Source organism: Arabidopsis lyrata, assembly GCF_000004255.2.
Source record: "Arabidopsis lyrata subsp. lyrata unplaced genomic scaffold ARALYscaffold_1, whole genome shotgun sequence".
NCBI classification, from domain to species: Eukaryota; Viridiplantae; Streptophyta; class Magnoliopsida; order Brassicales; family Brassicaceae; genus Arabidopsis; species Arabidopsis lyrata.
The window spans coordinates 12917472-12929255 of NW_003302555.1; the positions used below are offsets into that span (position 1 = coordinate 12917472).

At 35.9% G+C, this 11784-nt stretch overlaps 2 protein-coding genes across 2 annotated transcripts; one reads left to right on the forward strand and one right to left on the reverse strand.

Annotated features, from left to right (window-relative positions):
* Positions 1 to 310: 310 nt before the first annotated feature.
* LOC9326865 lies at positions 311 to 1040 on the forward strand. Its single transcript, XM_021013411.1, has one exon. The coding sequence runs from the start codon at positions 445 to 447 to the stop codon at positions 766 to 768; it is 324 nt and encodes a 107-aa protein (XP_020869070.1). The 5' UTR covers positions 311 to 444; the 3' UTR covers positions 769 to 1040.
* A 2798-nt stretch (positions 1041 to 3838) lies between these two features.
* Positions 3839 to 5644, reverse strand: LOC9326866 (IRK-interacting protein). The gene has a single exon (XM_021014838.1). The coding sequence runs from the start codon at positions 5446 to 5448 to the stop codon at positions 4069 to 4071; it is 1380 nt and encodes a 459-aa protein (XP_020870497.1). The 5' UTR covers positions 5449 to 5644; the 3' UTR covers positions 3839 to 4068.
* Positions 5645 to 11784: the final 6140 nt, after the last annotated feature.

Consider the following 11784-nt stretch of genomic DNA (forward strand, 5'->3'; position numbering starts at 1 on the left):
TTAAAAATGTACGTATTTATGATTTTTTTTTTTGTAAAAATACGTACTTTATACCAAATACTAAACCCTAAGAACAAATGGAACCGACTAAACCCAAACATAACGAGTGAAACGCATGTTAAATCATATTTTTGGAGCTTGAAAAAAGGCAAAATCCACAAACTATTCAAAAAAGGACAAAATCCACAAATACCATTATAAAAAAGGGTAAAATCTGTAATTAATTCAAAAGACAAATAGTGATTCCACCAATTTATAAATTAGTCACTTTATCAACATTCTAAAATAGGAACTCTCTCTTTCTCTCTCTATCTATTGACTATATATACAATAACACTTCATTGTTTTAAAGCAACCTTGAGTCTTAAGAATTTTATTGAATTCATCTCTCTCTTTCTTTCTCAACCCAAAATATTATTTTCACCCCAAAGATCAAAGCTCTTCATGGCCGTTCGTCTAGTTCCGACCATCTGGCTCTTCATAGTCTTCGCCATCATCGTCTCAGCCTTGCCCTCGCCGGTTTCTTCAAGAAAGATGTTGGAGATCAAGAAACAAGAAATCTTGACGGTGCGAGAGGAAGAGAAGAGTCACATGCCTCACGTGACCAAAACTAGTACCTTAAGTGCTCTACCAAAGGGTAAAATTCCCAACTCAACGCCGAGCAAAAAGGGTCACGCCGCCGTCTTAGCCGGAAAGCTCCGATCTCGACATCTCTCCACCGTTGATCGGTTTCTCCGATCCGTTCCTAGTCCCGGTGTTGGCCACTGATAGGATCCGCTAGATTCATATTTCTTTTTTGTTTTTTTTTTTCTTCCATTTAGTACATTCTTTTATTCTAATTATAATACGAAATTTCCTACAAGGTATACCTTTGGCTTTGTTTTTAGAATTATTTTTTCAGGTTACTACAATTATACTTATGTAAATTAGTCAAAAGTTTATTGTCTTCCATATCACACGAGGTTTAATATCCCATCTTGTAATTAATTAATGTTACTCATTTTATAACAAGTCGAATCTTACTGGCTGAGGTTAGTGATACTTTCTTTATTTTAGTACTTCAGTAGCATAAAATCTTTCTTTTTCTTTTTTTCTTTTTTTTTGGTAAAAATCTTTCTTTTTGTTGATGAAATGTTAAATACTCTTAGTCATATAGTTCTTAACAGTATATTTAATGAACAAGTTGGACATCATTTGTGTTTAATATTTACTAAAGTCGATATTGAAGATTCAAATAGAAAATTTTATATATTGAAAAGCTGAAAACGATATAGAAACATTCAAACACTTTTTTTTGGTCGAACGTTTCGAACACTTTTAAACATCCTTTTAATCCAAGATTCATATCCAATAGTAGTATATATGAGATTTTAATATTAATACTTAGTACTCGAAGGCAAAAAGGTGTTAGTTACTCGTGGAGGTGTACTATAGCGTTGAATTGGCTGCACCTAGGCCACCGCTCATTGATTAGAGATTCGTATAGTTTTCTTGAGGATTATATATTCAAACTCGAACCAATTAGAGATGTCATCCTAGATATTTCGACTGTAGAAATATGGAAAAATGATAGTGTAATACTGTTCTTCATAAGTATACACACCTAATATACAGAGTTTGATTGGTGATACTGTATATAACATGATTAACTAGCTATTTAGCACATTATGAACTAAAATTAAGTAATTAACAGTTTGTAAAAGATAATCCTTTAATCATCATTCGTGATTAACCTAAGCTAGTATAATCCCAAGATCCAACCAAGAAAACAACTTACACATGTAACTGAACAAAGCTCATTGCAGGCATAACCATAATTAAAGATAAAAGAGAGATGATTAGAGATCTTCCTAATGTAAAGAAATTATGGATTCTCATTCCAAAATGTAAGATCATAATTTAAGGTCTCAACAACCACTTAGAGCAATTAAAACTGAGGTTAAAAACTGTTTTAGAAATGCTTAAATACATAAAAAGTCTGAACATGGTCGGATTGAAGAACTATACATGCTTCAACTTGGATGATCAAATTAGCTTGTGGGTGTGTAGCCGATCACTAAATATACGAGAAATATATTTTTGATGTTTTCTATACGAATTTTGGATCTTTTTCTCAGGTTCTTATCTTAAATAAATTGTAATTGTAAAATACAAAAACTCAAAGTTCTGAGCTCTTGATTACACAAAACGAACTATCTAAAACCATTTAAAACATCATACATGATCTTTGGCTCAACAACACTTCGCATAAGAAAGACGATCACAACTTGATTTATTAATGGGCCATTATCTAATGGGCCTTTCTACTTCTTTTATTCAAGTATATTCAAATATCATACATGATCTTTTGGCTCAACAATATTTCTCATAAGAAAGACGATTACAACTTGATTTATGAATGGGCCATTATCTGATGGGCCTTTCTACTTGTTTTGTTAAGTATGCTACATGTAAAATATTGGGTTTTTTTTTTTTATTATTATTAATTGCAAATTATGAGAGCTGTTACATAGACGATTCTACAACTGACAATTTCTTCCGACCCTTACTAGATCCACGACAGACTACACTTCCTTTCTTTGTAATCTTGATGAATACCTTCAATGATCCACGACCTGGCGATACTTCCTTCTCTGCGTAGAATCCTGGCGAACAGCTATAATTGTACATCGCTGGAGATCTCTTGCACACTTGCCTCCATTAATCTGCAAATTTATTAATAAATCGCAATACCTGGGACTCGAACCCCAGACCTCTTGGTGTAGAAGCATTAATTAACCCTTGGTCAACCAATGGGTCAAATGGGCTTCCACAATATAAAATATTGGTTAGCTCTTGCTATTTTTAAATTAAAGTCATATGCATGATGAGTTCAGGATAAATTCTTCATCTAAAAATATAAAATATGTAATTCTGTCTGACTATTAAATTCATTTAAAACTATATATATCCATCAATATTCATATTCATAACTTTACACAGCAATTACAATGACATACAAAATATCCTACTTCGATCATTTTTTTTTCTTTCGTATAACCAAATCTCCAACTAATTACGTCTAGAATAAATAATAAAATGTATTGAATGAAATTTGATCTCTAATTACTCAATTGTCTCTATTCATTTAGTTTCTTTTATTCTTTATCACTATTAATTTATGCCAGACCAACCCGCATGCAATATTAAATAAACGGAATTAATTATACAACGGTATTGAATAGTTGCCTAACAAGTAGATTTCAAAATCGGCCGTATATGTGGAAATCTCTCATTGGTTTATCTCTTTCACTAGATTGATTCTCTTACGTCACACACATCTGTCTCACTCTCTTACCAGAAAAAAACAAATCGTATTTTTAACCCTCTCCTTTCCATTCATTATCTACACGTTTTCTAATTTCTTAATCTCACGCATACCATTCAACACACATTATATTGATTAACAAAAAAAATACAATTCGTACATATTTTTCCATAATGCTGCTAACAACACTCACGTTAGCTAAACTGATATCTAAAAAGTAAAAACTAATCAAGTCAATATAATAAAGCCACTCCGGCGCAAATGTTTGACTACAAAAACAGATTCTAATCTTACTTATTTTTCAAGTAACTCCACAATATTTTTGTCATAATTAGAAGATATCTTAAATTAATTTCTAGCGACGACGACACATAGCGTATTTTAATAAATTAATTAGAAAAATATATACACCAACTCCAAACATTATAAAAATATCAAATTATCAAGTATATAACAAAATTTATACATTAAAAAAACATAGAATATAATTTTTCTTCCCTGCATTCCTACTTCAATAATCAAAACTATTCCAAAAAACAAAATTATCATTTTCTTTCACTAAACTATTTCCTCATGATGATTGTCCCTCGCGCCATTTTCTGTCTCCGTCACATTCTCAAAACATGTCCCACTTGCCAGTCTTGCTGCCCCCAAGGAATCATGTCCCCACCATTTCCTTTCCACGCGCCACCTCTTTTATTTTCCCCGGCGCGTGAACACAACCACCGCGTTTTCCTTTTGATTCTGTTTTCGTTGGCTATTCATGAAGTAAAACCGTTAACCGGAGACAAGTAAACCTGGCTTTGTATCACATTCTCACCGATTTTAAACCCGGGAACAACCGTGAACCCGACCCGAATATCTGAATTATCGCCGGAGAAGATTGACTCATCGCCTGATTTCACACTCTCCATATACACTTGAGAGAATCTACAACCTCTTTTGAGCTGAAACACCGTGACGTTTTCACTTAAAGAAAACGCTAAGCAGTGTAGAAGCCAGATCCGTTTAGCCATTTCACAAAACGTTGCGAAAAAACCCGAATCCGGAAACCCACCCGAGTTAACCAGTTTCCTCTGGTTCAAGTTCCCGAAGAAAGAACACTCCATCTTCGCGTGTACAACGCTCAAGTACTTATGAACCACGAAACTCGCAAAAGACGAACCCGGGTTCCGGGTCAAGTACTGAATCGGGTCAACGGATCTCACGTTTTCGAATTCCTCACGACTCGAGAAATCAGGAGACTCGAAATTCTCAAACATTTTCCCACAAACAAACGATTCAAACGCGAAACAACGATGACTCGGTCTCGCGAAAACGGTGGAAGCGTTTTTAACGTTCACCGAAACGGCGGCGGAACCGGCGGCGTCTAGATCCCAGCTCGCTGATTCCATCTCCTTCACAATCAATTTCACAAAGCTTCTAACAGATCTCAACGTAAAACCTAAAACCTGAACAAATTGACTCAAATTCAAATTCGAAATTTGAATATTATCAAACGCAGAAATCGATCCACTCGCTGTGAGTTTCTTCTCCAACGATTTATTCATCACCAAATTCTCATCAAGACTCATCTTCAATTCATCGATCTTCAATTTCTTCTCCGTAACTTCAAATTCAAGTTTCTTAATCGTGATTTCGTAAGTCCTCATCAAACTCTGTTGCTCCTGGATCTCAGCTAACATAATCGCAACTTGCGGAGACAGATTCAGTTCCTTCCTAAGAAAACTCCGTTTAAGCTCCGATAAAGCTCTAAGCTCTTCGACCACCGCCGTATCCGCCGCTTGTATAGCGTCGTTATCGTAGGGACGTTGCGCCATCTGAAGCTCAGCGTAAGCAGCTTTAATGGAAGTTGTACTAGCGAAGATCTTCGCAACCACAGCTTCTAAAACAGCTCTACGACGCTCTCGGACTTTGATCTCCTCGCTTCTGCTACTGGAAGTACTCTTTAAATCGAAAACAGAGTCTCCGTCGTCGTCTTCATCGTTGAAATTTGGATTCTGTGACTTTAACATACAGATTCCGATTCCGTTGTTGGAGGAGACCTTCGTCGACGTTGTTCTTAGGTTACATACTTTCTGGAATGTTCTCGCTAACTTGCTTTTTCTTCTCACTGACGGATTCTTCTTCAATGTCTCCATTGAAATTGAGATTTTGTGAAAGAAAAAAAAAACAGAGAGATTCAGTTTTTTTTTTTTCTGACAATTAGGAGAAGTTTTTGTGAGTCTGATACAGCAAAAAGAAAAAAGGAGTGAAGGAATTATTTCAAAAAAGAAATATAAATAAAAATGAGGCAAAGCGTGAAAGCGTGGGAAAGATGATAGAAGAAAAAGAGAAGGTCGATCGTATTTTGTTCTCTTTTTTCTTTTGTATGCTTTTTATTTCTATATTATTTTTTATTTATTTATACGTTTGTATTAATTTAACATAATGTGGTTGAATAGTTAGATACTTAATTGAATAATATTCATGTGTAACAGTGTGAGTAAGCTTCTTTCACAAGGATTTTAAATTGTGGTCGGGTCGGGTTTTGTCGGAGATTAATGGGGTTAATTATAAGCACTTATACGTAATTATGTCTTGATTTATTTTACTTTTTATTATACTAAGGTGATCAATGATCATTTGTGTCCCTTGTTTTTATTCTATGTATATTTCTCATAGATATTTAGAAATAATTCATAGATAAGGTACCTTTTTTGAAGTGAGTGAACATACTGTTACATTCTATAATATATTTTCAGTTATATATAAATAAATAAAAAAGAGAAAGAAAAATTGGTTTCTTGATAATTAAGAGTTTTGATGTAAAATACTAAAGTTCAAGCAATAAGTCTATAACTTACGGTTCAATGACATAGTCTTTGTTATCAAGAGGTAATCAATTTGGTAAGGTCTTCCTTTCTCGCTTACCTAAACTCAATATCTTTAGCAAGCTGATTTCCCACATATGGTTTATGTTTTTTCTGAGTTCTTGAAATAAAAGAACTCAAAACTGCATCAGATGACTTCTAAACCGTCGGCCTCGACAGATCCGTTAAACGATTTGCAGCAAGTTTGGATCGATCCTCCTCAACTAATCGGATATCATATTCAAAATGGTGACACTTATCTGTCGACTTATTAGTACCGGGTACTAAGTACTCTATGGTAATGGTTCGTTCTGCTTTATCCAATTCTCTTCTTCTACCTCTCCCTAAATTGTTGTATCTTCCCTTTGCTTCTCACGTGTGTACTCATTCCCTCTCTCTTTTTCTTTTGTATTTTCATTTATCTCCTTCACTTGTAACCTCTAAAATCTAAATGATGTCTCTCTAAAGGAAAACAAAATAATATAAATGCAAGTAAAATAGTAAAATGAACCCCCCAAAAAACTGATATAGTCTTCATATGTATATATGTGTTACTAAAATATGTATTACGGTAGTTTGTTTGTCAGACGTAAGGTAAATAGGTAATTAAAATAAATATGGTAAAACTGATTTTCTTAATAAGATTCCAAATTTTCAATGTGTATATGTTTGTATTATTATGGTAAAACTGTTATTGAATATTCTATTAATATATAAATATATACATATGTGTGTGTGTGTGTGTTATGATTACTTACCATACTGTATGATAATTAGTACATCTTGAGCTTTAAGAAACAATCGATGTCGCTTGACAAAATAGGATGATTAAAACGTATAGTTTTTAGAGACAAATTGGTGAATTGGATTCGAACACAAATTCAGATTAAATAGAATTTAAGTAAAGCACCGTAATCGAAGGATGGCCCTAGTAGTTTGAAATTGCATATACTTATAAACACTTTTATGTTTTTAATCTAAAAATTAAAGTGTGAAACATTAGTACGCTGTTATAGATATAATATAGTGGGTGGGTCCAAAATTGTTTAAAACTCGTGAAGCCAAGTAATCTAAATCATTATGATATCTGTCTTTTAAGTTCAATAAAAATGAATATGTGTTCACAATGCCATTACAAGAAAAGTTTAAGGTTGCGCTTCGAAGAAGACCTCATCATTGTTACTTTCTTTTTCAAAGTCACCTGCGGATTTTCAAGTGTCCTTTTTTACTCTTTATTGTTTTGTTGTTGTTGTCATTTATAACATTTTTAGTATTATAAATCTATAATTAACATCATCATATTCACATTCCAGGGATAGGCTGAAAAAGTGTCGGGCCTTAACTTTTTTAGCTAGACAAAGTGGGCTTAATCAATTTGTCTCTTTGAATAGTCTTGGCTGAGTTCTCTTGAGGACTATATAAAAGAGAATGTGTGGATTTTGTAGCAATATATGTCTTCTATCATATAAAATGAAGAAAATACGTGCGGATTTAGATGTTGGTGACCTAGGCTTTTTAAGTCCTTAGTAAAAAAGAAATGAAAAACAAGGAAGCAAATCACTTTTTCATCTGGATGAAGCCTTCATATGAGTCATAAGCCCATAAGATTTTTGAATTTTTTTATGTGTTTCCTTGTATTGATTGAGTTGATGATTTCTCGATCAATTTATTTGAAAATAGATGTAAGTGGTATTGAATGACCATTGTGGAAAATGTTGTTTGTGTGCTTCCATAGTGTATAAACTATGCTTGTGCCACCAGCTTCCTTAGGGTAGAAAGAGATGCTGCTCATTCTAGACCAGCTGATAAGGTAGTTTCTATTTGGGAATATACATTTCGAACTATAAAAGAGATTGAAACTTCTTTTTTTGCTATGTAATAATACATATATCATTTGAGCTAGTTCTAGGTATTAAAGGAGAAAATCAAGATCTCAAGAATTCAACTGAGAAAGATGAAGTACAGTTGCCAAAAGGTAAAGTAAACCTAATTGAGCTAAGTGACAAAAGAGATTGCTCAATTAGGTTTATGTTACACTGTGATCTATGGGGACCTGCACCAATAAAGTCAGTACAAGGCTTCTGCTATTATGTTATCTTTGTAGACAATTATTCTCGCTTTTGCTGGTTCTATCCACTAAAGTTTAAGTCAGATTTCTTGTCAATCTTCACTACTTTTCAAGCATTAGTGGAAAATCAGTTTCAAACCAAAATTGGTACCTTTCAATGTGATGGTGGAGGAGAATTCACAAGAGCTAAGTTCTTGAATCACCTACAACAACATGGTATACAACAATATATGTCTTGTCCCTACACACCACAACAAAACGGGTTAGCAGAAAGAAAGCATAGGCATCTCATTGAGTTAGGCTTGTCCATGATGTGTCACAGTCGAATGCCTATGAAGTATTGGGTTGAGGGTTTCTACACAGCCAACTTCCTCATCAATCTTCTGCCCTCCTCTGTTCTGCAAGATAACAAAAGTCCTTATGAGGTATTGATTGGACATAAACCTGATTATACATCACTAAGAGTCTTTGGTTGCAGTTGCTATCCTACATTAAGAGATTATGCAAGAAACAAGTTTGATCCAAGATCATTGAAGTGTGTCTTCTTGGGTTACAATGAGAAGTACAAAGGATACAGATGCTTACTGTTATCAACAGGTCGTGTCTACATCAGTCGGCATGTGGTGTTTGATGAGCAGGATTTCCCTTTCCATAGACTCTCACCTTCTCCACAGTCACTGTCTACACCGCTTCTATCAGCCTGGCAAAAAGGTTTTCAAGAAATGTCTACAAACAACACTGAACAACAAGCACAAGAACAAGAAACTCTACCTAAAAGGCAAAGCACCATCATTTTAGAAGACATCATTGCTCCAATCAGTCTACCTACAACCATCACAACACTTCATACTGTTAGTAATGCTGAAAGTTCTGGGTGTGCGGCAGGCATCGATCCTGATCCTATAGGCAACAGCTCTCAGTCATCACTACATGGTATGGACAGTGTTGTGTCACCAACATCATCATCAAGTCAGTCTCTGAGTAACATGGATTCTGATCAGTCTACTGCGGTTCCTGAGTCAACAGAGCTTCCTCCTTCTCCTGTCAGACAGTCACAAGGTCATCACATGGTCACAAGATCACAGGTGGGAATCAGAAAGCCAAACCCTAGGTATTCTCTTCTCACTTCCAGAGTCTCTTATCCTGAACCAAAGACAGTAACAACTGCATTAAAAGATGCTGGATGGAATAAAGCAATGCATGAGGAATATGAGAATTGTCAAGAAGCTGAGACTTGGTCTCTCATACCTTATACTCCTGATATGCATGTGCTAGGCTGCAAATGGGTTTTCAGAACAAAGCTCAATGCAGATGGATCTCTGGATAAACTAAAAGCAAGGTTAGTTGCAAAAGGTTTTGATCAAGAGGAAGGGATTGATTACCTTGAAACATACAGTCCTGTAGTCAGAACAGCTACTGTGAGATCTATTCTTCATGTGGCCACCATCATGGGCTGGGAAATCAAGCAAATGGACGTTAAAAATGCATTTCTACACGGAGATCTCACAGAAACTGTCTACATGACACAACCCGCAGGTTTTGTAGATCCTGCAAAACCAGATCATGTGTGTCATTTGCATAAGTCACTATATGGTTTAAAACAAGCACCTAGAGCCTGGTTTGATAAATTCAGCACATACCTTCTGGAGTTTGGATTCACTTGCAGCATGTCTGATCCTTCTCTTTTTGTCTACACAAAAGGTAAAGACATAACGATGCTTCTGCTCTATGTAGATGACATGGCAATTACTGGAAACAATTCAGATACCTTAGCCACTCTTCTTCTGGAGCTCAACAAAAGATTCAGGATGAAAGACATGGGCAAGCTCAACTACTTTCTTGGTATACATGCGCAATTCCATTCAGGGGGACTGTTCCTCTCTCAACAGAAATATGCAGAAGATCTCCTTGCAGTTGCTGGTATGCTTGATTGTTCCTATGCCTACCCCTCTGCCTCTGCAATTAAACAAGGTACCAAATCAAGAAGAAAAGTTTGAAAATCCAACATATTTTCGGAGTTTGGCTGGGAAGTTACAATATCTTACCCTAACAAGGCCAGATATCCAATACGCGGTGAATTTTGTGTGCCAGAAGATGCACATGCCTACAGTATCTGACTTTCACCTATTGAAACGAATCATCAGGTATATTAAAGGTACTATAACGATGGGAATTTCTTTCAACAAAGATACAGATTGTACCTTGCGCGCATACAGCGACAGTGACTATGCAGGGTGTCAGACGACTAGCAGATCTACTGGTGGATTTTGCACCTTCCTTGGTAATAATATCATCTCCTGGCAATCCCAGAAACAACCAACAGTCGCTAAAAGTTCTACAGAAGCTGAATATCGAGCACTATCAGAAGCAGCCTCAGAGATTACCTGGTTGTGCAAGATCTTGAAAGAGCTTGGAATTCCACTCCATCAACCACCAGAGCTCTATTGTGACAACCTCTCATCAGTATATCTTACGGCGAATCCAGCGTTTCACAAGCGCAGCAAACACTTCGCAAATCACTATCACTATGTTCGTGAACAAGTTGCCTTGGGAACTCTGCGTGTCTCTCATATACCGAGTCACCTCCAGCTCGCAGATATCTTCACCAAATCTCTTCCTCTGGCAGCTTTCACTTCACTTAGATTCAAACTCGGCGTTGATGTTCCACCTACTCCGAGTTTGAGGGGGACTATTAAAGGAGAAAATCAAGATCTCAAGAATTCAACTGAGAAAGATGAAGTACAGTTGCCAAAAGGTAAAGTAAACCTAATTGAGCTAAGTGACAAAAGAGATTGCTCAGCTTCCGACATAACTCCAAACGGTGTCGTCAAGCCAAATCAGCCAAAACAGAAGCCAAAGCCCAATAACATGATCTGGAGGCCCAAGACCAAATGTGAGCCCATCCAAGACCAACGGCTATCTGCAAAACAACAAGACAAAGATGGTGAGCTGGTTATTAAGGAAGCTTCAAGGAAATTACCTAAAAGCAAAAGCAACACCAGCTGTCCAAGTCAAGATCTTATCTTGACCAATAGATTCAAATGTTTAGAGGATGAGGATCAAATGTTAACCTAATCCTCCTAATATATAAACTATGCTAATGTAATCAGGGTTGCCGGATTTTTCAGCCCCCAACTATTTGCAAACTCAAGGAATCCCCCTATACTTTTTCGCTCTTAAAAAATCACCAACAACTAACAATTTCCTTAATAAAACATCCTCAACTTTCAGATTCATCTTGATTAATATGCCTCCAATTGAACCGGCCATTAAACCGGGTTTAACCACAAATCCGCGTTTACTATACCGCGATTAGGATTACCCGCATAAGTAGGGTTGCCGGATTTTTTAGCCCCCAACTATTTGCAAACTCAAGGAATCCCCCTATACTTTTCGCTCTTAAAAAATCACCAACAACTAACAATTTCCTTAATAAAACATCCTCAACTTTTAGATTCATCTTGATTAATACGCCTCCAATTGAACCGGCCATTAAACCGGGTTAACCACAAATCCGCGTTTACTATACCGCGATTAGGATTACCCGCATAAGTACC